Source organism: Lytechinus variegatus, chromosome 5 (genome assembly GCF_018143015.1).
Source record: "Lytechinus variegatus isolate NC3 chromosome 5, Lvar_3.0, whole genome shotgun sequence".
Lineage (NCBI taxonomy): Eukaryota > Metazoa > Echinodermata > Echinoidea > Temnopleuroida > Toxopneustidae > Lytechinus > Lytechinus variegatus.
The window spans coordinates 14045272-14073131 of record NC_054744.1 but is presented as its reverse complement, the minus strand read 5'-3'; the positions used below and the strand labels follow the sequence as shown (position 1 = coordinate 14073131).

Sequence of the window (27860 nt, the reverse complement as noted above, 5' to 3'; positions counted from 1 at the left end):
TCTATTGCAAATGTGCATGCACCATCCCATACAGTATTTACGAGAGCTAATTTTCGCCTAAGTCATACGTACGGGTTTGATCGCATGGCACCATTGACATTGTACGTGAAATGATGGCGTCGCCTGCCGTTGGAGGGAAACTAGTGTGGAGAAGTAAACTATGGATATTGCCTCTTATCGCTGTTTTCTGTCCACCCTTCATACAATGTCGTAAGTAACATATGAGTTTCTAACTGGATTGAGGTCTGTTGGATTCACAATTCACTTAATTTTCACTGTGCTGTTTATTGAATTACAGTACCATTTATAGTGATATCTCCTGATGAGCATCGCCATGGAGACCTGTTATAGTCATATATCAATTTATCATTTAATTTATACTGCTATGAAAATAGATATATGCTAATATTCAGGTTGCTCTGATAATATTGGTATTTTAGTTCAATTTCTTGGGAGACCTTTCAGCATTTGATAAAATAGAATGTTATAAAAGAACGGGAAATTCACATTGACTGGAATGTAGCAAGTTATATAGGCCTATGTCGTGCTGCTCCTTTTTAAACGAAAACGCTACATCACTTCCATAAATTTAGGAGCCGATTGATAGATCTTCCTTAACTGTCCCCAAAAATTCCACCAAAATAAAACGCCACGGAGGTGCCGTGGCCGAGGGGTTTAATTCGCCCACTGGACAAACCCGAGGTTCGATTCCCGGCCACGGAACCTAGTATTATCCATGAGCAAGGCATTTAATCGACAGTGCTATTCATCCTGCATGTTCAAATAGGGCCTAAATGGAAATGTTATATGCATTCTTGGAAATCTAGGTGTGGACTTGTTTAAAGACAAAATTTCAGACTACACGTTAGATTGAGATGGATATAGATACAAAAATGCAATTTACATAGAGGGTAGAAATTCATAGTTAAATCTACAACCGTGTGGCAGATCAAATTCTTAAACATGTTTAATTTACATTTTATAGTAGTTAACTGTACCACTTATGGTTGACCGACTAAATAGACCTAAAAGACAGTGAAGCAGATCACATTTTTGACATTTTTGCAAGTTAAATAGGTCAACTTAATGGTATCAGGAAGAGAAATACAATCCTTTTTGTGTCAGCGACAAAGAAATTGTTCAACCGAGACATCCTCGTAATCATTAAGTCTCATACCACTCATCCTCTGTATAACTATTTTGGGAAGAAAGTTGATTATATGCATGACTTTCCGTCCGAAGATTGAAGAAGCATGAGAATAGATTTATGTGTACCAATATTCCCGAAAGTGTTGATATTATTTTCCCCATTGTCACTTTCGCTTCACATGCACAAAACCTCTTATCAATCCATTCTTTCGACAATCTTCTTCATTTCGACCATTTTGTTTTTCGTTTAATATCAAAGCTATCACCTGCAGCTTTAAGTGTCCATTTTTTAGATACGATAAAATGCAACTTATTTCGACATGATATCCTATGCTTCCTTACGTGTTACACTCGTATAGTTGAGCTATAATTTAATTGTAATTTGGGTGCAGCGCCCACCCTTCCAGGATTATATTGTGATCTCTATATAAGTGCCCAAATGCCTAGTGCCCAGTAATAATCAAATAGGGGCTCCCTTTTCTTGGTAATGAGATCCAATCTTTCATTCTCAAAGTATGTAGGGTCTGTCGTCTTCCATTTGATCTTGAGTGAGTCAATGACCCTCTCTAAATGTCATCATTGATCATTTTCCTTCTAAGCATCCCTTCCTAATAATTCCCCTAATTTGAAACTCCCCCAGCAATTCTTTTAAGCTAGCTCGCAACACTTGTTAGGATGGTACCTACTAGATTTCGTTGAAATAACGATATTTTCAGGTCTCTTTCAAATTATTGCATGTTGCAGAGACTCATAGTTCTAGAGATGACGTTCAGCATTGCACAAATGCATGCAGCATCATTAACATGTATCAATATTTGGTTGAACTTTGTCTATTTGCTTATGAATATGTGCATTGTGCAAAAACTAAATTGAAAACACCACCTCCCCCCTTTTTGATTTTTGAATTCCTCTTGGATGCTCGTACAAGCTTTCGTTTTCATTCAATTCATGGGTTCATGCAAGCATAATTCGGCGTCACCTGCGTACCTTTCCTTGCGGGGAAACGAAGTATTAAGATTAGGTAGTTTTTTTTGCTTTTACGATTCACAACTAATAAAAAATAGACAATTCATTGTCGGATGCCAGAACCAAAAATCTTTGTCGATAATTGGTGAATAACCCCCCCCCCCCGAAGTTTTGTCATAGATTCTGGACAAACGACATATTTCCTGTTTTTCGTCATATCATTTCCAAAACTTAGGACAAAAGTGTTGTTCCGGTTCACCAGTTTTCGACAAAGACCTTCCAGGTGTTTTTTGTCATTTGACGGGCATTCCCAATATATTTACCTCGTTCTTGATTTCGTCTCCATTGCAGTTGTGAAAACTCTATATTGTCAGGATGTGGATCTTCTCCTTTCCAAGCTTATTGTCGAATTAGAGTCCGGTAAATCATCGATCCGGCTTTTGGAATTGTTTTGATTACCATTTTTTTTTCAATTCATACATGATTTGCGTCACGATGTTAATTGATGAAGATTTCTATCTATATGGACACACTAATATGGGATACATAATATTTTCAGAAGCAGATCCTTTTATTTTCAATAAAATAATGAAAACATTATTTCATCGATTGTCTATCAAAGAAGATAGACAATCTTCTTTTTCTTTTTCTTCTTCTCCATCGAAAGGAAACTCCGTGCAGGCTTCTCTGCATGAAAACCCTCTAGATGATCAAAGTTAGTCTTTGCATATACATGTACAAATACTGTAGTTACTGACTTTGATGTAATGACCCGTTTCGGAGAGAGATAATATAACAGATAAAGGTCTCACTCAGTCAATGTCAGTGGGGGGATATATATGTGTTTTGTCAAAGATCATCAACCATGTCAATGAATGCTTGTACATGCATGTTTGCGAACAAACACTGCAATGTCATATATGCTGATTAAGTCCTTTTGTGCACGAGTGAAAAATAACGAAATTTATAAAGTAACCTAAATTATATTTGCAATTGCATCGTTTCCAAAAATAAACGTGGAACATTTATAGGTTTACATAGCGCGTACAACTGAAATAAAATGTCTTCTAAGAAGATTTCATATGAAGGCGTAGTTTTGAAGGAAAAGAAAAATCGTTCATACTAGGCCTACCTTTGAAGTAAAAAAAAATCCTTGATAGGCCCTGTTACAACTGCATAACGCATATTGTCACACCAACGCATGATGTCGCAGGAAATAACATTATGCGATTATCATCCAACACATGATGTCACAGTCAACGCGTCTTAGCCAGAGAAAATAACGCATAACTTTGCATATTTTAAGCACTGATAGCATTTAAAGATGAATTCACATATCAACAGTATCATCAACGATTTGATAATTAAAAAAAGTTTTCTATCTTGTAAAGTGGAGGGGAGGGGGGGGGATAATTTTGTATGCCATCCCCCTCTCCGAAAAGTGTTGGAGAGGGGATGTATCCCCCATCCCCCGGGATTTACGCCCGTGATTTAGACCCCAAAATTGAACATTCTGAGCAGTTTGGGGCATTATAGACCTATATAAAATATATGCGAGTGCGAATCGCGTGCTGAAGTTTTTATGGTTAATTCCGAGTAACCATACGAAATATAAGTTCTTTATTAAAATATTATGAACAATGAATGTATTTAAATTTGTATTTGAAATTGTCTGTAAAAAACATGGAAAGGTGCTTTAATTACATAAAAATTGATATAACGATATGTGCAGATAAACGGTGGTATGCATATACTTGCGTTTCATTAATACATGTTTTTTTTGTCAAACGCCTCCTCCAGATAATGAATTCGATACTGACCCCTCCCCTGCACCTGCGTCTGCCCCTCCAACAGTTTAAAAATGTTCAGATGACCGAGCTTAAAAAATACTGAGAGGAAACATATTTTATATCTTATCTGTATTTAACTATAGAGTCCTGAGTTATCTGTATTTAACTGAATCGAATACCGCTGAGACATTTTGCGTTAAATCTTGCGACGTTATGCGTTAGTAGTTCAAGCTACGACCGTAGACCTCGATTGTGAACTTATGCATTGCTGCGACGTTATCTGTTGTAACAGGCCCTTCAAAAAGGAAGTGGCGCCAGGATATTCTGTTGTAGTGCTGCACTAACATATTTTGATAGGGGGCAGAACCGGGATATTTTGATAGGGGGCAGCACGTATTTCGATAGGGGCAGCATCAGGGTATTTTGATAGCGGCAGCACCATTATATTTTGATAGGGGGCTGCACCAGGATATTTTGATAGGGGGTTGCACCATGATATTTTGATAGGTGCTGCACCATGATATTTTGATAGGTGCTGCACCATGATATTTTGATAGGTGCTGCACCATGATATTTTGATAGGTGCTGCACCAGGATATTTTGATATGGGAAAATTCTTAGTCCTGAGAGAAGGTATGCAGTGAAAAGCAGGTTTCTATAATTTCTTTTCAGAATTTGAAAAAGAGGGGGATGTCCGTCTTGTTGAGGGCCCCACTCAAAACCAAGGTCGGGTAGAGATCTTCCACGATGGCTTGTGGGGTACAGTCTGTGATGACAGTTGGGATGTTTATGATGCTAGAGTAGTTTGTCGACAGCTTGGATACTCAAACAACATTGGTGGAGCCTGGGCTGGTGGAAAATATCCGAGGGGATCAGGCCCCATACACCTTGATGACGTCGCCTGCGAGGGAAATGAAACTCGGTTGGATTTATGCAAGAGCAACGGCTGGGATATTCAGAACTGTGGACATTCGGAAGATGCCGGTGTTATTTGTCAAGGTTGGTATCTGACTCTCATACATCTTTATTTTTTTAGTTCCCTATTTGTTGCCTATGGTTGGGATGATTATAACTGTCCTAAAACTCGTACTTTGAAAATGGGTTTCGGTGCTCCTATACGTATTACGTCAACACTAGTAGTCTCTCATGGGTAATTGCTCCATTTTGTCTGAACGTGATTTTGGGGGAAGGATTTTGATCGCATCATTGTAAAAACAAAGGAACTTGATTTATCCTCTATCTTTTGGCAATCTTGGGCAAAATTTCAAGTGAATCAGGAATCATCTTTTTATTAGGAATGTTGAGATTGTAAACGATTATACGCCTAATCGATTTTTTTTTATAAAGATGGCGCAGAAGGTGATATCCGCCTAGTTGATGGTCCCACTCCAAACCAAGGTCGGGTAGAGATCTTTCATGATGGTTTGTGGGGTACAGTCTGTGATGACAGTTGGGATGTTTATGATGCTAGAGTAGTTTGTCGACAGCTTGGATACTCAAACAACATTGGTGGAGCCTGGGCTGGTGGAAAATATCCGAGGGGATCAGGCCCCATACACCTTGATGACGTCGCCTGCGAGGGAAATGAAACTCGGTTGGATTTATGCCAGAATGACGGTTGGGATAATAACTTCTGTGGACACGGGAGTGATGCTGGTGTGATCTGTCAAGGTTTGGTTTTTAGATTTTAGACCATCCTTTTCCGGGGCGGATCCAGGATTTTCGGAAAGGGGGGGAGGCATTTTTTTAGGAGGAAAGTTTTGACAAGCCCACCTCCAAAACAGGTTTTCAATTAGAAATTAAGAATATTTCTTACCCGAAAAAAAGGTCTTCACCTCTGCTTTAAAGGCATTTTTACATTTCAAATTTTCAATTTCCCTTCTCAAGGGGGGGGGGGGGGTTGACAAGTACCCGCTGTGCCCCTCCTGGATCCGCACCTCATCTTTTTAAAATTTTATACTTGGTCTAAAGCTAATTACAAGTTATGGGTAAAATATTACATTTGGGACAGAATCAAAGAACATTGTATTTCAAATCTTAGATAGACGCTTGTAACATTCCATCATTCTTATTTTTTAAAAGTGATACTGTATGTTATACAATGTTCTTGTATGTGTGAGACTTGTATTTACCATGATTTGTTTACATGCAGACATAATTATTTGTACAATGAATAATCCTGAACACCTTGGAAGATCGGTTTCATGTATGCATGTTTGCCATTTTTGAATAATTGATGTCCATTTTTCTTATCACATCACAACAAGGCAATTTTAAAGTGTGATTTGAATACGATGAAAAGAGTGATTATGAGTTGATATACTGCATTATACTGCTAATCGTTTTCTCCCGGTCGTTTTCTTTTCAAAGATGGCACAGAAGGTGATATCCGCCTTGCTGATGGTCCCACTCCAAACCAAGGTCGGGTAGAGATCTTCCACGATGGCTTGTGGGGTACAGTCTGTGATGTCAGTTGGGATGTTTATGATGCTAGAGTTGTTTGTCGACAGCTTGGATACTCAAACAACATTGGTGGAGCTTTGGAAGGTTCAAAATATCCAGAAGGATCTGGCCCCATACACCTTAATTACGTTGACTGTGAAGGAAACGAAACTCGGTTGGATTTATGCCAGAGCGACGGTTGGGATGATAACTTCTGTGGACACGAGAGTGATGCTGGTGTTATCTGCCAAGGTTTGTTTTAAAGCTTCTTTCCTTCCATAAATTATCATTCATTCTGTATCATCTTGTTCTCGCTTTAAAGTTCATTGCATTTCATGGATCAAATATTGCACTTGGGACGGATTCAAAGACCATTATGCTTCTACACTTTAATTGACGCTTATAATATTCTTTCATTCTTATTTTGAAAAGAGATACTGTACGTTAGTGCAGTCTTATACAATGTATGTTGTGTGAGACTTTAACCATAATTCTTCTACATGTAGACATAATTCTTTATACAATGAATAATCCTCAACACCTTGGAAGATCGGTTTCATGCATTTATGTTTGCCATTTTCAGTCATTAATGCCCATTATGAATGGATATATTGCTTATCATTTTCTTTTCAAAGATGGAACAGAAGGTGATATCCGCCTTGCTGATGGTCCCACTCCAAACCAAGGTCGGGTAGAGATCTTCCACGATGGCTTGTGGGGTACAGTCTGTGATGTCAGTTGGGATGTTTATGATGCTAGAGTTGTTTGTCGACAGCTTGGATACTCAAACAACATTGGTGGAGCTTTGGAAGGTTCAAAATATCCTGAAGGATCTGGCCCCATACACCTTAATTACGTTGACTGTGAAGGAAACGAAACTCGGTTGGATTTATGCCAGAGCGACGGTTGGGATGATAACTTCTGTGGACACGAGAGTGATGCTGGTGTTATCTGCCAAGGTTTGTTTTAAAGCTTCTTTCCTTCCATAAATTATCATTCATTCTGTATCATCTTGTTCTCGCTTTAAAGTTCATTGCATTTCATGGATCAAATATTGCACTTGGGACGGATTCAAAGACCATTATGCTTCTACACTTTAATTGACGCTTATAATATTCTTTCATTCTTATTTTGAAAAGAGATACTGTACGTTAGTGCAGTCTTATACAATGTATGTTGTGTGAGACTTTAACCATAATTCTTCTACAATGAATAATCCTCAACACCTTGGAAGATCGGTTTCATGCATTTATGTTTGCCATTTTCAGTCATTAATGCCCATTATGAATGGATATATTGCTTATCATTTTCTTTTCAAAGATGGAACAGAAGGTGATATCCGCCTTGCTGATGGTCCCACTCCAAACCAAGGTCGGGTAGAGATCTTCCATGATGGCTTGTGGGGTACAGTCTGTGATGAGAGATGGGATGTTTATGATGCTAGAGTTGTTTGTAGACAGCTTGGATACTCAAACAACATTGGTGGAGCTTTGAACGGTGGAAAATATCCGAGTGGATCTGGTCCCATACACCTCGATTTCGTTGACTGTGAAGGAAACGAAACTCGGCTGGATTTATGCCAGAACGACGGTTGGGATAATAACTTCTGTGGACACGAGAGTGATGCTGGTGTTACCTGCCAAGGTTTGTTTTTAGCTTGTCATACATTTTCATTCCTTTTTCGATACCTTCGAAAAGTCGATTGTCATTTTCTGTCATTTGTCTATCGGATTATATAGGAATTACGATTCGCATCATGTTATCTTTTACAAGGTCCAGTTTCTAAGAAATCATGGGGGGGGGGGACTTGACTCATGCAGGGCCAAACCTGTGGAATTCTCTTCCATAGATTTTGAAATCGCAGAGATCAGTGACCCCCATCAAGGGCAACCTGAAAACATACCTGCAAGAGTGCTTTTTGACAGACATCGACTTATTCTTTTCATTGTTTAAAGTTCGAATATGACTTGTATTGTGTAAGTTAGTTTTTGTTGCTGTTTTTTGCTCTTTCTCTAACGCTCTGAAGAGCTTGAGCATCTAATCAAGATGGAAAGGGCTCTAAATACGTCTTGTATATTATCATTATTGTTACTATTATACATCACAGATCTTATGTTGACCGATGAATACTTTTTTTTACGATCAGGATCTTTATAATCGTCTGATTAAAGGTAATGTTCAATCAATGCAGGTATTCCATATTCAACTATGTGGTATACCTGAAAGTTACTATATAATGTAGTCATATCGATACTGAAAGAAAAAAAAACAATTGTACAACACCTCCGAAAGCTGACGTGCTTCTGCCCAATTTTTTAATCAACTTACCTTCCAAGCAATCAAGGCAATTCTAAATAATGCATACATTATGTTAAATTTTATAAGTGTGATTTGAATACGGACAAAATAATGATCATAAATGGATATACTGCTAATCGTTTTTTTCGAAAGATGGCACAGAAGGTGATATCCGCCTAGTTGATGGTCCCACTCCAAACCAAGGTCGGGTAGAGATCTTCCACGATGGCTTATGGGGTACAGTCTGTGATGACATTTGGGATGTTTATGATGCTAGAGTAGTTTGTCGACAGCTTGGATATTCAAACAACATTGGTGGAGCTTTGAACGGTGGAAAATATCCGAGTGGATCTGGTCCCATACACCTTGATTACGTTGACTGTGAAGGAAACGAAACTCGGTTGGATTTATGCCAGATCGACGGTTGGGATAATAACTTCTGTGGTCATGAGAGTGATGCTGGTGTTATCTGCCAAGGTTTGTTTTTAGATTTTAGACCATCTTTTTCAGGGGCGGATCAAAGATTTTCGGAAAGGGGGGGGGGGCAAATTTTTAGGAGAAAAATATTGACAAGCCCACCTCCAAAACAATTTTTCAATTACAAATTATGCCCATCTTTCTTATCACGTCGAGGCAATTTATAAATGTGATTTGAATAAATTGAAAGAAGTGATCATGAATGGAAACACTGCTTATCATTTTCTTTTCAAAGATGGCGCAGAAGGTGACATCCGCCTAGTTGATGGTCCCTCTCCAAACCAAGGTCGGGTAGAGATCTTCCACGATGGCTTGTGGGGTACAGTCTGTGATGACATTTGGGATGTTTATGATGCTAGAGTAGTTTGTCGACAGCTTGGATACTCAAACAACATTGGTGGAGCTTTGAACGGTGGAAAATATCCGAGTGGATCTGGTCCCATACACCTCGATTTCGTTGACTGTGAAGGAAACGAAACTCGGTTGGATTCATGCCAGAGAGGCGATTGGGATAACCACTTCTGTGGACATGAGAGTGATGCTGGTGTGATCTGCCAAGGTTTGTTTTAAGACCATTTTTTTCAATTGCATTGGGACGGAATCAAAGATCATTGTATTTTCAACATTAGATTGACTTTTTGAAAAGTTATGCAATGTTTATGTGTGTGTGAGACTAGTATTCATCATGATTCGTTTACATGCAGACATAATTCTTTATACAATGAATAATCCTCAACACCTTGGAAGATCGGTTTCATGTATGCATGTTTGCCATTATTAGTCATCTATGCCCATCTTTCTTATCACAACAAGGTAATTTTAACGTGTGATTTGAATACAGTGAAAGACGTAATTATGAATGGATATACTGCTGATCATTTTCTTTTCAAAGATGGTACAAAAGGGGATATCCGCCTTGCTGATGGTCCCACTCCAAGCGAAGGTCGGGTAGAGATCTTCCACGATGGCCTGTGGGGTACAGTCTGTGATCATAGTTGGGATGTTTATGATGCTAGAGTAGTTTGTAGACAGCTTGGATACTCAAACAACATTGGGGGAGCTTTGGATGGTGGAAAATATCCAAAAGGATCTGGTCCTATACACCTTGATTACGTTGACTGTGAAGGAAACGAAACTCGGCTGGATTTATGCCAGAGAGGCGGTTGGGATAACAACTTCTGTGGACACGAGAGTGATGCTGGTGTTATCTGCCAAGGTTTGTACTTTGATCTTTCTTTTCAATAAACTATCATTTCAAGGTTTGTAACTGACTCTCTTTTTCATATTTTTTTTCAGTGTCCCTATTTGTTTGTTATTTAGATTTTTTCTTAAAAAAAAATGGGGAGGGGTGTTCCTTCACGTATTATTTCAACTGTAGTAGTTTATCATAGGAAATTGCTCCATGATGTCTAGTTGTCGTAGCGGGACGGTTTTTAGACAAGTGGTTTTGTCACATGGCTTCGTTAGGTATAAAGCCATAGCTAAGTTATTCGGTCGTCATGTCTTGTAAACTGATAGGGATTTGGGAGAGGAAGGCAAAATGTTAAGTGAATTATGAATCTTTGATTAGAATATATTATATGCTGCGTTTGTACACGGATTTATGGCAATTCTTTTTTTCTTTTCAAAGATGGCACGGAAGGTGATGTTCGTCTTGTTGATGGCCCCACTCCAAACGAAGGTCGGGTAGAGATCTTTCATGATGGCTTGTGGGGTACAGTCTGCGATGACAGTTGGGATGTTAATGATGCGAGAGTAGTTTGCCGACAGCTTGGATACTCAGGTGATGTTCTGGCCAGGAGTTATGCTCACTATGGACAAGGATCAGGGCCAATATACCTCGATGATGTCGACTGTACGGGATCCGAGTCTAGCTTGATGTACTGCAGTAACCGTGGATGGGGCATCCACAACTGCGTACACTCTGAAGATGCAGGGGTTTTCTGTGATTTTATTGGTATGTTCTAAGTAATCCGATTATGGTGAAACATTCGTAGCCATAATCTTTGATTGATTAGAGCATTTTCCATTTAGATGTAGAATTATGATCCTATTGAGCATTATTTTGGGAGGTCCATGATAATTATTTTGACGTCTTATTTCTGCTAGTCCTATTTGCTTCCGACCATTAATTACGACAATGACACAAACAGTATATCAGTAAGAAAAAAAAGCATCACAACCGATAACATCAGTAATAAGCACTGTATTTTCGTTTCGTTCAAAGGTGAAAAAGAGGGAGATATCCGCCTCGTTGATGGGTTCAGTCCTTACGATGGAAGGATTGAAATATTTCACAATGGTCTATGGGGTACTGTCTGTGATGACGCCTGGGATGACTACGATGCCAGGGTAGTTTGTCGACAGCTTGGATACTCAGGCGACGTTGGTGTTGCAAGGCATGGCGGTGTGTATAGTCGTGGATTAGATCCAATATATCTTGATGATGTTGGCTGTGAGGGAGATGAACTTAGATTAGATGCATGTTTCAACAACGGTTGGGGTAACAATAACTGCGGACATTCTGAAGATGCTGGAGTTTACTGTGGTAATGACGGTAAGTATTGATAATGTGCGGAGTGAAAATTTTCATTTCCCTTTTTTTTAGAATATAAGAAGCAAATTGAAAGTTTTCGCACGTATAAACACTTTCTTTCTTATCAGTAACATTGTCCCCGATATGTAGCATCTTGAGAAGGAAGTCTCTTTGCAAGCATGTTTAATTGTTGCATTCTTCAGATTAAGCATGTTTAATCATCACATTCTTCAGATATGAGACTCTCATCAAATCTTATGAAACCAATTTTGATTCAATGTTGAAAAACTATTGTTACCTCCTCCACTTCAAAAAAAAAAAAATTGGTGTACCCCTTTTTCTTCAACCCAACCGTCGTAATCTCCAAATTGTCTCTTCATGTACCGGTATTCCTCTGTTGCCCTTCTACCTTGTCTACTCTGGTCATTCATCTGAAAGTAAAAAAAAACAAAACATGTTCACTCAAGCCAAACATCCGCGGTCTTAACTCCTCAAAATAGCTTCCATATCTTGGTCATAAAAAAATTAATATGCCGCTCTCATTATTCCTCTATTACTCCAATTCCCTTTTCCGTTTGAACTAAAACAGAACGTCCCATTTGCATACTAGGCAACATCAAGGAACCTTGATGCACCTTGACGCTTGAACTTCAACCTCCTCCGACTATCCAGATCAAAATCTTATCTTTATTATTTTTTCAAACTTATCACCGTTTTAAAACGTCCCCGGAGCCGTTTTATAAAGCTATTCGTAAGCTAAGAGTGACTTCAAGAACGACTGGTGATCCTTTCCTGCGGTAAATGATATTCACCATTATTTTTATTAATTGGTGATTATTTGGCTCTTAAGAAATGTTCATCGGTCTTTCTTAAATTCGCTCCTAGCCTACGAACAGCTTTATGAAACACGCTTGCTAATTGCCGACACTATCACAAGTAATTTATTTCATGTTATTTGAATGTTGGTTTAATATTGCATGCAACTTTTCTCGCAAAGATTGTTACTTGAGTTTGTAAGCTTTTGGTTTTAATATTTTCATTATTTATTTTGAAAGTTGGGAATGAAGGAGATATCCGCCTTGTTAACGGCTCCACTGCGAACCAAGGACGGGTTGAGATCTTCCATGAAGGCCAATGGGGGACAGTCTGTGACGACTACTGGGATGACCCTGACGCAAGGGTAGTTTGTCGACAGCTTGGATACTTGGGTGATGTTAACGCAAGGGTTCTTGGTGTTTATGGGGTCGGATCGGGTCCGATACTCCTCGATAATGTTAACTGCGACGGGAATGAAGATAGGTTAGATTTATGCAACAGTAATGGTTGGTATAACCACGACTGCGGACATTCAGAAGATGCTGGAGTTTACTGCGATGCTGGTGGTAGGTCTTAATAATTTTTTTTAAAGAACTCATCATCGTTCGATAATTGGAGGGGATGGGTTTCATAGAACTGAAAGATAGTGCTGAATAATCATTTTCAAATTTAATATTAAATAACTTTCTTTGGGAAACTTAACTACTTTTAAAAGCCTGATTAGCGAAAATGGGCGCCTGATGGATGGAGCACGTACCACATGAAGCAGAGGTAAGATTGATATATGGCCGAGTCATGCCTAACGCTTAAAAGAAGGACCTTCTGCATTCTAAGCAGGCGCTCGATGAATTTGAATGAAAAAGACAATATGTTTCGTTATCCAAGGCCCTTGGAAAATCAGCTCACGATTGAAACGACACTGTGGAAATGGGAGTTAATATTAATATCATGACAATGCAAAATGGAGCGATTTCACTTTGTATCTCTCTGATAATACATTGAATAATTTTTGCAAATGCTGTGTTTTGATCCCTCTCAATAGATGGATTGAATGGCGAAGTTCGCCTTGTTGATGGTTCCACCCCAAACGAAGGTCGGGTGGAGATCTATCACGACGGTCAATGGGGGACGATTTGCTTTGATAGTTGGCATGGTTGGGATGACCGTGATGCGAGGGTGGTTTGTCGACAACTTGGATTTTCGGGCGACGTTGGTGAGGCCAGGAGTCCCATTACATACGGACATGGATCCGGCCCGATATACCTTGAAGGTGTTAGATGTCAGGGATATGAAGCAAGGTTGGATCTATGCGTCAACGACGGTTGGTACAACGACAATTGCGGACATTCTCAAGATGCAGGAGTTTACTGCCCTACTGATGGTAATTTATTACAAAAATAAAACCAATGTACTGATTATTAGGCATAATCTCAAATTGTCTGCAGCACGATAGTAGAATAACTATAGGGATATTTGAATATATATTTCAAAATTGTAGATTTCATATATGAATTACTCCCAAAAAGTAAATTTGCGAGATGAAATGAAGAAAAGGGACCAACAAATCTTTTTTTTCTTTTTCAAAGAAAGTCTTTATTCAATATTTCTCCACAACGCATATAAACAAATGCAAAATGTATGTGATACATCCAATTCAATATCATACATATACACAATACATAATTTAAATAAGCTCGATGTGCCTCGATTCATCAAGATATACAATAAACTTATTTTGTTGCATGTGCATAGTTCGTTCTATCTCATGCTGATACTTTAATTTCTTCTGAAATGATGAGAATGATAAATTTCCTTTTAAACATTTAGTTGAAAAGATATAATATTTGGCATATAAAATATCAAAATTAAAAAAAGAATTTCCAGCTGGTATGCCAAATACAAAGTCATTGAAAGATAATTTTATTTCACTTTTAAGAGTGTATTTTTCAAAATCATCTAAAAATCGACGAGTAAGGGGACATTCCCAAAATAAATGAGCAATAGTTTCCGTGTGTGCTGAACAAAAGGAACATAAATCAGAATGTGATATACCAACAGTTTTCAAGTACTTGTTAACGCCAAGAATATTATTAAAAATTTTGTATTGAAAACATCTAAGCTTTGTTGAAAAAGTACATTTAAAAGGAATCATATAGATTTTGTCCCAAGTAACGATTGGATCTGAAATAATACTTTTCCATTTGTTTTGTGAAATAGGAATTTAAAAAATTTTCTCAACACACGTTTTATGAATATATTTACACACTTTTGTTACCTTGTTTATGTTATATATAATTTCCTCTTGGTAATTCACTTTTTTTTAGGAGGTTCTTTTCCATTCAATTGGTATGGCAGATATAACAGAATAATAATCAAGAAAATTACAATGAATATCAAACTTACAAACAAAATCAGAATGTGAGAGAAAGTTACCATCCTGCTTCAACAAATGATTTAACCTAATAATACCTTTATTTATCCAATCTTTTTTAAAAAGTAAAGAACCATTTACCTTGATACAAGAGTTATTCCATATAACCTGATTGTGAATAAACTCAGCAGGAGGATTTTCACTAAAAGTTAACTCACACCAAGACTGCAAAACTTCTTTAATAAAAATATTATCCATATGAAATTTCTTTTCATTGTTTCTAATATTGCAATGAAAAAAAAGTTTATTACCAAGACCATTTAGGACCAACAAATCTTGCCTTATTTCATTCTAACATGACCACTGCTTTAATCTATATTCTGTTACAGGTGCATCAGAAGGAGATGTTCGCATTGTAAATGGGTACTCTCTTGATCAAGGTCGGGTGGAGATCTACCACAATGGTCAGTGGGGTACAGTCTGTGATGACAATTGGGACGACGACGACGCAAGGGTTGTTTGTCGACAACTTGGATTCTTGAGCAACGTTGGTAAGGCCAATGATCTTGCTAGATATGGACAAGGAACTGGCCCGATATACCTTGATGATGTTTTCTGTGAGGGAAATGAAGCTAGATTGGATGCATGCGTCAGCAATGGTTGGGGTATCAATAACTGCGGACATTCTGAAGATGCTGGTGTTTACTGTGGCAGTGATGGTATGTCCTCATTTTGCTAACATCTGAAGATGGGGATTCTTTTTTAGTCATCAGTCTAACACAATGCCAAAAATGGCAGAGAGCTTTGTATCATGACATTGGGTGAATATTTAGGTTGTGCCTACTTGGTATACAAGTAGATGGTCCTATTCATATCAGAGCAAAAAATATATTTCGGAGGAATGCTACTTCGTCAGTTTTTGTTCGTCAAATCTATGTCGAATGATTGTGAAGGAAAAGATTGACACCACCCCAATTGTTGATAGTAAGGAAAATTGTTATGATGTAGGGCAATGGTAAAGGAAAAACTTAGATTCCAACTTTTGATAGATCTATAAACTGTTAGAGATGTCTATAAAACTCATTCACAATTACGTGGTCACTTAAGTAGGATTGAGGAAACAATTCAGTCAAACTTTTAATCAAACTTTTAATTGGGGGGGGGGGGGTTCAGGGTTTTTTATTCAAATCTTGAATCTCTATGGGAATGTTGTTTATCCGAGGAGTTTACAGACTTATACTTTAGTCTTGTATCATTCTATTTCTGTTTTCTTGAAAGTTGGAAAGGAAGGAGAGATCCGCCTAGTAAACGGTTCCACTCCAAACGATGGGCGGGTCGAGATATTCCACGACGATCAGTGGGGAACAGTCTGTGATGATAGTTGGGATGACGCTGATGCGAGGGTGGTTTGTCGACAACTTGGATACGTAGGTGATGTTGGTGAAGCCAGGAGTCCCATTATATACGGACAAGGATCCGGCCCGATATATCTTGATGATGTTGGATGTGAGGGAGATGAAGCGAGGTTAGATTTATGTGTCAGCAATGGTTGGTACAACAGCAACTGCGGACATTCTGAAGATGCTGGGGTTTACTGCACTGTTGATGGTAAGTGAAAGTATTGGGAAGCGCCCTGATGTAGGGGTTCAAAAGTACACCTTTCCTGAGAAAAGATGCTCTTAACTCTAGTCAGAGTTGTATGAGTTGGAATTATCCCTCGCCGCCCGCCAGCGTGCTATGAAAATGCGGAATTTACTGTAGTGTTGATGGCATGCAATGATGTCTTCAAACTTGTTGCAAAGAGTGATGTTACCAAATTTTCTTAATTTCTTAGAAGACATACCTTTCAACAATTTTACATTATGGTTGCTAATAAGCTTGTTCACGGTTTTAAACTGCGCACGAGCAGAAAAAGGTCATTTGCTATAAACCATGAAGGTGGCTTTCAAATTCTCTGATATAGCATTTGTGAATTTTATCACATCCAAGCTGAAGAGTAATAAATAGAGCCTTCATAATTACTGGTATTTCACAGTAGCCTAAACAATAGTCAAATGTGACAAAGGCAGACAATATAACAGATTTCCAAGCTTTATCCCTGATGTAATATTCCAGTCACCTGGTCTATATGGTCTATACAATACCTTTGTTCTTAGACTTAGAATACTTTACCGGTAATGCTTACGCAACATCTACATTTGAAAATGATAGTGCTTAATATCCTAATGAAAAATCACAAAGGTCATTTGAGAAAAGTTGATCATGAGCTAACCATGAACTGGCTTATTCATTGCTGGCACATTTGATTTTTTTTCCAAGCAGTGTGTAAAAAATAATGCTATCTGGTCTTTTTCAGAAAAATAATCTAACGATATAAATATTACCTAACAGAAATTTCCTATCGAACATAGTGTTGCTCGTCAAAAAGATAGAAAATCAGCATATGGATCAAGTTCAACCAAGGCCAATAAACCTTGGTGACTAGTCGATGTTGGTAAAACCAGGAATGTAGGGGAAGGGGGGGGGGGGGAGGCGAACTGACAAGGATCTGGCCCGTTGTATCTCGATCGATGATATTATTTTTTTGTCAGGATATGAGTTCATATTATTTCATTGTCACTGTAATCGGAAAAAAATCATTTATGATTGTTTTCCAAACACTATCTGCTGAGACTTGTAAAATTTGTCTGTAGTATGAATGTTGTTGCTTTTTTATTTAATGAACAATTTAATGACGCTGCAGAACATGGAATGACTTTTTTTCGACTGTAATTTATTCACCTTGATAGGCGCAAATGACGGAAACATTCGTCTTGTTAACGGCCCCACCATGAACGAAGGTCGGGTTGAGATCTACTACAACGGCCAATGGGGGACAGTCTGTGATGATAGTTGGGATGACTCTGATGCAAGGGTAGTTTGTCGACAACTTGGATATTCAGGCGACGCTGTAGCCAGTAGTCGTGCTACTTACGGAGAAGGAGCTGGCCCGATATACCTTGACGATGTTCTCTGTGGGGGAGGTGAAGCTAGGTTAGATGAATGCGATAACAACGGTTGGGGTATCAATAATTGCAGACATTCTGAAGATGCTGGTGTTTCCTGCACTATTGATGGTCAGTCTTAACAATATTATTATTATACCAAACCCCCCCCCCGCTGATTTATGAGGTGCGTGTTGTAGAGATGCATCGCATTCGAGGGTATTGCAATATTCGAAAGCATGAAGCGCTTGCGCCGAGTGCTTTTGCATGTTATTACAAGTACCTAAGATGCCTGCATCGTCGATAACACCATTGATTTAAACAAATTTGAACTATTTGTTTAGAAAACAGGTCGACGGTGTAAATTTGTAGTGGACAGCTTGTTCAAATTCCTTAAAATTTTCGAAGGATCGCACAGACGGATCTGAGGTCACCACCTTCCAGGTTTCAATTATGACATAAAAGACGTATCTATATAATATGCGCGCGCCTAAGTAATCGCCGTTGTAGATACGGTTCTAGGAAGACTGTCTGCCGGCGGATCGTGTTACAACTCTAGCGGTTTCAGAACCAATTTCTCTTCGGTATATATCGTTCTTGCTGTCGTTTCTCGATCTGCATGCACACGGTTCCCGTTCTCTCCAAAATTATATTTAGGACCTACCATTATTTATCTATCATTTTTAATTGGAAAATAGATAATGAAATTAAACAGCGTGAACTCGGCAGATATGGTTCTGAGTAAAGAACGATATCTGCTGCTACACCGGCACATTTTAAAGAGCCCGTTTTTTAGATGGCATCTCAGTAAATTGTATGATATATGGAGAACTAGGTAGGCAGAAGATTGGAAATGTTATTTTTTAACTTATGCTAATGTTTTGTCACCGACTTGTTATAGTAAAACTTCTAGAATATCTAATGTGTTGTACCATTATCAATATCCATTGTTAAGACAGGAAAATTCTTTTGTATCGCTCAGCAATAAGGATCTGCTCGATCGCTTGGGTTTAAGCTATACCTAGAATAATCAACCAGATCAATCAGATTTGTGTTTGAATAATTTTTAAAAGATGATAGATCTAAGGATGAATGATACCACAAATCAAGAATGAAATGGTTGAAACAAAAAATCACAATGCTTGAATTATCGGATTTCAACAATCAAACCACCATGAGAAATACTTTGAAATATTGAGTGACTCCGAAATCAAATCCTTGTGCAAATTTCGTTGTTTGTATCACAAAATTCCGCAGCGAAATCCATAATTGAGACTCTACTACAGGATTGATCCCAATACTTGTAAAGTGAATCAACTGTTTAATACCAAGAAAAAATGCGTGCTTTCAAAATTGGCTGTTATATTATTTCTCATTTAAATCTTTGAATGAAATATCTTATGATCTAGTTAATTTTTATGTTTTGTATTTATTTTCTCTTGTATTTTGTTATTTATTATTTTATAACTTTATTTTTTGTTTTGAGAAAAAAACAACCATGTTCTCAGGATGTGCCTGAGTTTTATCTACTCTCACCTTTACTCGTTGTGATTTCTCCTATTACTATACAATATTATCATTAAATTATACCTATTATAATTAAAGTTGTCATTATTATTATTATTACATTGTTATCATTATCATCATCATCATCATCACCATCAATACTATCTATCCACACTATGCTGCACTCGACCCAGGTGAGGTAAATGGGTACCCAGCAGGAGTAATTCCTTGCATGCACTGAGCGCTGGTGATGGTTACTATTATTATTATTATTATTATCACTGTTTCTTAATTATCACTTACTATTTATTGCCATCAGTATTAGTTTGATACTTAATGTGTATATGTCCTGTAACCTGTCATACCCCTTAAGGGTCTTGAGTTTCAATAAAGTTTTCAAACTTTCAAACCCAAAATGCACATGCTGCTCAAACAATGCACGACTGGGAGGTTGTAAAAGCGAAAAAAAAAACTATTCACCATTGGCGGCATTCTTGAACCCGTTTAATTATATAAAATGAAATGGTTATCCATTCTACTTTTAATTTGTATTGAAAGAAAGGAGAGTAATCCCGGCGAATGCTATATTTTTTATTTCTCTCAATAGATGGAATGAATGGTGAAGTACGTCTTGTTGACGGTTCCACCCCAAACGAAGGTCGAGTTGAGATCTACTACAATGGTCAGTGGGGGACGGTCTGTGATGACGATTGGGATGACACTGATGCGAGGGTTGTTTGTCGACAACTTGGATTCTCGGGCCACTATGGGAAGGCTGTTGGTCTTGCTAGATACGGACAAGGAACTGGCCCGATATACCTTGACGATGTTCTCTGTGGGGGAAGTGAAGCCAGGTTAGATGAATGCGATAATAACGGTTGGGGTATCCATAACTGCGGACATTCTGAAGATGCTGGAGTTCACTGTGGCCATGAAGGTATTCCTCACTTTGCTAATATTTTAAGGGGGTGGTGGTAAGTATTTCAAATTTAGGCTGGATGCAAGACCTTTATCAGGTTAGCTGCAACAACATTACTCCGACCATCTTGGTATAAGAAAGTGCTTCTTGGTAGAAGTGTTCACGAGTAATAATTTAGTATAGTCTACGTTTGCAGACCGTTATCAGTTATCACCACAGTTTGGGGTTTAAAGTTAAACAAAATTGATTGATCCAATCTTCAGTATCGGTCAAATCTTTAACCTTGAAGACATGGGCGGATATCCCAGGGGACATGGTAAGAAATACATCATTCAAAACCGAAATAAAACATGTATTTTAGGACGAGATGGGATGATAACCTTTCTTTTTTATTGCTTGTCAAATTTATTTTCGTCGAAATGACCTTAAGTTTTGGGTGATATCAATTTTTGTTTTGCTTGTCAAATTTTCCAGCCCCTTGTCCCCCTACCTTTTGGGAGAGATTTCCGCCCCTGCTTGAAGAGGATGTTTGTCGCTTATTCCAGGATCAAACAGCCTTTTACCTTTTAAATTATTCGTATTGTATCGTGTGTTTTTTTGTTTGAAAGTTGGAAATGAAGGAGAAATCCGTCTCGTAAACGGTTCCACACCAAACGAAGGTCGGGTTGAGATCTTCCACGACACTCAGTGGGGTACGGTTTGTGATGACGATTGGGACGACAATGATGCGAGGGTTGTTTGTCGACAGCTTGGATTCTTGGGAGGCGTTGGTCAGGCCAATGGTCTTGCTAGATATGGACAAGGAACCGGCCCGATATACCTTGACGATGTTCTCTGTGAGGGAAATGAAGCTAGGTTAGATGAATGCGGTAGCAACGGTTGGTACATCAGCAACTGTGGGCACTCTGAAGATGCCGGGGTTTATTGCCCTACTGATGGTGAGTATAAGTATTTTGAATCGTTCTAATTAGATATTTCCAAGGAATACCTTTCCTGACCCTTGACTTGTTGTCAGAAAATGGTGTGCGGAATTTATCTTAGCTGGTATTATCCTTTGCCACCAACTTCTTAAAAGACGTCTGAAGACGCTGAAGTTTACTGTAATATTAACGGTATGCAATGGAATGTCTTCACATTGTTGCTAAGAGAAAAAAAATCTTACAAGGCTTATCTTCCAATATTTTATAAAGCGGCTCTTATTACGTCTCTGGCACATTTGACCCTTTTTTCAACAGTATGTACAAAACTAATAATATTTTGTTTTTCAAAAGAAAAAAATTTAATGGCTTAAAATATGACTTCAAGAAATTCTCAAACATTAATTTCTTCGTCAAAAAATAAAACGGAAATTAGCATTATGTATGGATCAAGGTCAACCAAAACCTGGCTGAAATCGAAAATATCGGCCAGTTGGGACTGTTAGATACAGTAGTTTGGATGACTCTGTAGCGAGGGTACTTACCAAGTGTCTTGCCAAATATACCCCTGATGCTATCATTTTTTTTTCAGGATCTAAGTATTTGGGGGTAGACATAGCTGCAAATAGTCTGAAGATGCATGAATATCTACGGTATAGGTCATGCGTCCCGATTGATAACACTTTGTTAAAAACCCTTGTCAGATAAGTATATATCATATTGCGGTACATGAATCCGGAACAAATATTACATCTCATATTTTTTTTTCAAAAAGTTATTTGCTGACACCTTATCTCCATTAAAAAAATTGCAGGAAGATGTCAAACAGTAATCCGTTTAATGCCGAAAATGGAATGAATTATACAATTTCTGTTTATAATTTCTTTCCCCTTGTAAGTTGCGAATGAGCCTGGAGACATTCGTCTTGTCAACGGCCCCACAATGAACGAAGGTAGGGTTGAGATATACTTCAACGATCAGTGGGGTACAGTCTGTGATGACCGTTGGGATGACCTTGACGCGAGAGTAGTCTGTCGACAACTTGGATATTCGGTTGACGCTGTGGCCAGTAGCGGTGCTACTTACGGACAAGGAACTGGCCCGATATACTTTAACAAAGTTAACTGTGCGGGAAATGAAGCCAGATTAGATGCATGCGACGTCAACGCTTTGGGTGTCGATGATTACTGCGGACATTCTGAAGATGCTGGAGTCTACTGCCATGTCATTCGTGAGTAATAATATAATATATTAAGAATTGTTGCAAATATGGCCAAACTGTTATAGCTTTTATGTTTCTTTTTGACTAATTCTTCGGTCAGTTTGTAATAGGCCAATGCGTCTTCGCTCACGATTTATTTCTTTGAAAGGGTATGATAGTTTTCATTATTCAACAGAACAATTGTAAATTGAATGGTTAATCTTTATTTCTCTTTCTAGGTGACGAAGATATTCGACTTGTTAACGGTTCCACCCCAAACCAAGGTCGGGTTGAGATCTTCTATAAAGGTGTGTGGGGAACAGTATGCGATGACGAGTGGGATGACACCGATGCAAGTGTGGTTTGTCGTCAGCTTGGATACGCTTCTGGTTTAGCCTTGGGTGGTGGTAAATACCTACGAGGATCTGGTCCAATATACCTTGACGATGTTGTCTGTGAGGGGAGTGAAGACAGATTAAGTTTGTGCATCAGCAACGGTTGGGGTAACCACAACTGCAGACATTCTGAAGATGCTGGAGTTTACTGCTATGGTGAGTTTGTTCCTTCTTGTATAATGGAGTGAGGCAGCAGTGATATAACATTTATCCAATTTACAATATCTTCACTCAAATCAGAAATATATATATATACACACACACACACACACACACACATATATACTGTATATATTTGCAATTTTTACATTCAAGTGTACCAGAAGAAAAATACACAATGTGAGTTAAATGTTGCATCCGGAACAGGGCCGATTTAGCATGATGTTGTTGCATGTTATGTTTTCAACGATATCATCAGAAAACCCTGAATGATCCCATTCTTAACCTTAATCTCTGGCCAGTCTTATTGGACCTCTAACTAGATCAGTAGTCTAGGGTTAATATCGTATTTCATTTAAATTGATGTAGATGAAAACGAAGGAGACGTTCGCATTATGGATGGAGACATTCCTGATGAGGGTCGGGTTGAGATTTACCACAATGGCCAGTGGGGTACAGTTTGTGATGACAGCTGGGATGACCTTGACGCGAGAGTAGTCTGTCGACAACTTGGATACTCAGGCGATGTTGGCGAGGCCAGGATTGAGAGTCCATACGGAGAAGGACATGGACCGATACATGTTGATTACGTCAGCTGCTCTGGGTCTGAATCCAGGCTGGTCACTTGTAATAATGGTGGATGGGGTAATAACAACTGCAGGCATTATGAAGATGCAGGGGTTTACTGCGGCATAGATGGTAAGTCCTTCTCGATTCCAACACATTTAAACCCTTAATGATTCTGTTCTGTTTCACAGATCCATTTTGTAAATGTCCACCAAGATCATGAGTTGACAGTAAAATTATCGGTATAGTTCCTATTTCTTAATACAAAAAATATTAATTGAACAGCATTGACATTTTTTAATGGCGATAATAAATTGATCAAGGTCTCGAAAATATGGGACACCTTCAAGATAAGAATAAATGCAAGAACCCAACCGATAGAATGTCGCTTTTTTTCAGCATGTTCACGAGAATGATACTTCGGTCAAAGATATTGATTGAGTCGTGGAAGCAAGTATCGTGTTGGTTCTCTTTAGATTGTATAAACGAAACTCGAATATTAAGTCAGTATATCAAGTACGCTAAAGGGAAAATTTCAGGAAACCTAGAGCAATCAATAATAATAATAATAATGATAATAATATGATAATAATTGTGCATAAGCGCAGCTGTTCAATCTTTTAGCATTGTGTCTATGCTTCTACTATTTCCTTCAATGACTTTCAGAATGTATCTGCTCTTTTAGACTGAGTGCCGTTCCTTAAGCTGTTCGTAAGTTAAGAGCGACTTTAAGAACTACTGGTGAACCAATCTTACGCGCTAAACCATTGCCGCCAATGAACATTTTGGTGTATACCATTTAACACAAGAACGGACCACCGGTCGTTCTCAAAGTCACTCTAAACTTACGAACAGCTGTATGAAAACTCACATGAAGTGTAAAAGAGTTGCCTTTTTTTTATACAATTACATCTCATTGACCTAACATATATATTTTTTTTATTTGAGCTCTCTTTGTCGTGTATAACTACGTGTCAATCTCTCAATTACACATTATATTTAAAGTTGGAAATGACGGAGATATTCGTCTTCGTAACGGATCTACTGCAAACCAAGGTCGGGTCGACATCTACTATAATGGTCAGTGGGGAACAGTCTGTGATGACGAGTGGGACGATGCTGATGCAATTGTAGTTTGTCGTCAGCTTGGATACATTTCTGGTACAGCCTGGAGTGGTGGTAAATACCCACACGGATCAGGTCCAATATACCTTGATGATGTTGCCTGTGAGGGGAATGAAGACAGATTGACTTTGTGCATCAGTAACGGTTGGCTTAACCACAACTGTGGACATTCTGGAGATGCTGGAGTTTACTGCAATATTGGTGGTATGTATTTATTAAGCAACTCCCTAAAACTGTTGCAGATATCTTGAGAATGTCCCTTGAGAAGAACTATTCAACTTTTCTACCTTTTGATGAAATAAAAATATCATAGCCACTTTAGCCCTTTCGGGTACACTCTTAAAACAAATCAGTTAAATTGACTAGACCAGTAGTCAGCTGGGAGCAACTGATATGGCAATCACTGATGTTCACATTTCTGACATATATTCTAGTCAGAAATAACTCTGTTCTAGTAAAATATGACTAGAAAATAGTCAAGTATGACTAGAATAAGAGTTGCACCCAGCTGACCCTATTATTTGTTTTTATCGTGTATTGAAAGACCATATTAATTCAATGTACAGTACTTAAGTGCATTTTATTTTTACTCTCGATCTCAATAGATGGTAAAGAGGGAGAGATTCGCCTTGCCGACGGTCCCACTCCAAACCAAGGTCGGATCGAGATCTTTCATGGCGGCGAGTGGGGTACAATCTGTGATGATAGTTGGACTGTTAATAATGCAAGGGTAGTTTGTCGACAACTGGGATACCAAGGCGATGTCGGCACATCTGTGCTTGGGGGTACATACGGACCAGGATCTGGCCCAATACTCGATGTCGACAGTTGCGAGGGGTCTGAGTCTAAGTTGATTGATTGCAGTATTGAGGGATGGATAAGTCAAAACTGTGGACATTCTAGAGACGCTGGGGTATCCTGTGAAAGTAAGTGGTCCACTTCTGTTACCTCAGGAGAAGAATTAACTAGGGATGGTGCTATTGCGATACGATTAGAAATCTAAGAGATGTTACGTTACGGTTTGGATCACTATATCTTTTTAATTTTGTTCTTGTTTCGAAGTGATGAATTTCAAGTTGTGATCATGCTATTGTAAGGAATCGCTACATAGAATGTTCAAATTTTTAAGTGTAGATCAAAGCTTGAAAAACATAATTTAAACAACTCCGGATGGATCAGGGATCCGAGGCCGATATATTATCGTATGTTTGGAATTAAATGACTCTTGTTTCTGCCGCTTTTATTCCGGAATTGTTCGTCCATTGTTTTTATATACCAACTATCGTTTGACTTGTGTATCAGAAATTATGGATGGGGTGCACAATGTGCTTATGTAAGTTCGTGCATGTGATTGTTGAAATTCTGAATGAACTAATAAAACTATAAACAAAAAATAGAAAGAGAATCCACCCATTTTATCTCACGCTTTCATAAGACTGATCCTGTTAACGAAATCTAAATCACTTCCATTCTTTCAGCATTGACATCTTGAGCATTGCAAATTACAGAACCACATTGGATCGGACGGGGAGGGGATTATGAATATTTTTTTTTCTTTTGAAAACTGGCTATACATGTTCTTTTAACAGTTTCATCAATGTACAATGTTGATTTTCTTTTTTATTCATCTTTTACAGCAATCAGTGCAAATGATGGAGATATTCGCCTTGTAAATGGTTCGACTGAAAACGAAGGTCGGGTTGAGATCTTCCACAATGGTCTTTGGGGGACAATCTGCGATGACGGTTGGGATGACGCTGATGCGAGGGTAGTTTGTCGACAACTTGGATACATGGGCGATGTTGGTGGGGCCAGAGGTCGTAGCACATATGGACAAGGCTCTGATCCCATATACCTCGATGATGTCGGCTGTTATGGATCCGAGTCTAGATTGACTGATTGTAGTAATGACGGATGGGGTAGCCACAACTGCGGACATTCTGAAGATGCTGGAGTTTACTGTTATGGTGAGTTTAGATGAAGTAACGTGAAAGAACGTGCCATCATTTCATAATTTGCCCTTTATTATGTATAAATTTCATCTGGTGTATATATAACCCAGTGGCAGTTTCCTGACATCTGGGCACAAACTGGAACCTTCTACCCAGTCTCGATCGGCCATTTTGTTACGATTCATAACAAAAATGGCCGATCGAGACGGGGGTAGAAGGAGAGAACTTTTCTTTTTTTGAGGTTCCAGTTTGTGCCCAGATGTCAGGAAACTACCACTCGTTAGACCTTCATCCATATAATCGTGGTAAGTGCTTGATTTCTGTTTTAACTATTTATTCGGAGAATTATTTCGACCATACTTCACGCTAGTCCTGTGAGTATGGTCAATTACACGGTAAGGTCCTGGGCCAAAGTTCCCTGGGTTAGTGTATATAGAGACAATTCATTTTTCATTCATTGATTAATCATTTTTCCCCTTGCCAAAGATTATAAAATAGTTTATGTTCAAACTTTTGTATTAATGTGAAATTATTCATATCGGCAATTATTTCAAAATAATCAAAACGTCTTTGTACGCCCAGTCCCACTTTTTATTCCTCATTCGTATTTCATTTACTTCATGAACTGCCAAGGCTATGATAATTCAAGAGCACTAACTACTTTCATCTGACAAAGAAAATACAACTCTGAATCCCGTTTATTTAAACATTACGCAAATTGTAGCTTCATTAATTCATCTTCAACCTATTTTCAAAGAAAAAGACAACCTAAGAATCACTAATGGCTGCCTTGGTTTTGCAGTTCCTTCGACCACGGACCCTGGCGTCCATGCTTCGACAAAGCCACGGTATGCTACATCTGCAAGTGTCGTGGGTGTCTTGGCATCCGTAGGTGTGTGTCTCTTCTTGCTGACGCTGCTTGCCATCGGAGCCGTGTGTTGGACCTGTAGGAAATCAAAGAGTCAGTTTTCATTCATAACTCTGGTACACGACTCACCTCTGGAACAGGACTCAGAGATTGCTTTGGATAGGTTGAGTGATCAACAACCTGCTGAAAACAGTATCTGGTTTAACTGTAATCTTCCATGACGAAATGAAATACTGCCATTGTTGATTTGACCAACATTATATGCTCACCAAATAAGACAGATGGACACCACGCTCCTAGAGGTTGACGTTCTATTGTTTTGAGTCCGTCGGGGAATATACTTTACCTTCCTTGCTGGGGATTAAAGGGGGGGGGGGCTATGTTAGAGCTTCAGCGTCAATTATTGTTCAGTTTTCTAAAAC

The 27860-nt window shown here is 38.5% G+C and overlaps 1 protein-coding gene across 11 annotated transcripts; it reads left to right on the top strand.

Moving 5' to 3' along the window:
* Positions 1-27860, top strand: LOC121415504 (deleted in malignant brain tumors 1 protein-like). 11 transcript variants are annotated; one of them, XM_041608710.1, is made up of 25 exons: positions 1-210; positions 4578-4904; positions 5253-5576; positions 6276-6599; positions 6983-7306; positions 7668-7991; positions 8799-9122; positions 9358-9681; positions 10015-10338; positions 10753-11079; positions 11350-11679; positions 12714-13040; positions 13517-13855; positions 15235-15564; positions 16124-16453; positions 17635-17961; positions 19943-20272; positions 20863-21192; positions 22070-22402; positions 22612-22923; positions 23296-23625; positions 24499-24822; positions 25224-25544; positions 26256-26585; positions 27373-27860. In XM_041608710.1, exons 1-25 carry the CDS (start codon positions 111-113, stop codon positions 27657-27659), a joined length of 7902 nt encoding a protein of 2633 aa, XP_041464644.1. In that variant the 5' UTR covers positions 1-110; the 3' UTR covers positions 27660-27860. The 11 variants fall into 11 exon arrangements, with proteins under 11 accessions (XP_041464644.1, XP_041464645.1, XP_041464647.1 ...); XM_041608711.1 differs by lacking the exon at positions 5253-5576; XM_041608713.1 differs by lacking the exon at positions 7668-7991.

Bases quoted from the DNA above. Each gene is read 5' to 3' on its own strand.
- LOC121415504 (XM_041608710.1), top strand. From the start codon at position 111: ATGATGGCGTCGCCTGCCGTTGGAGGGAAACTAGTGTGGAGAAGTAAA. The intron at 9,682-10,014 runs GTTTGTTTTAAG...TTCTTTTCAAAG, and splicing joins TGCTGGTGTGATCTGCCAAG to ATGGTACAAAAGGGGATATC. The intron at 11,080-11,349 runs GTATGTTCTAAG...TTTCGTTCAAAG, and splicing joins GGTTTTCTGTGATTTTATTG to GTGAAAAAGAGGGAGATATC.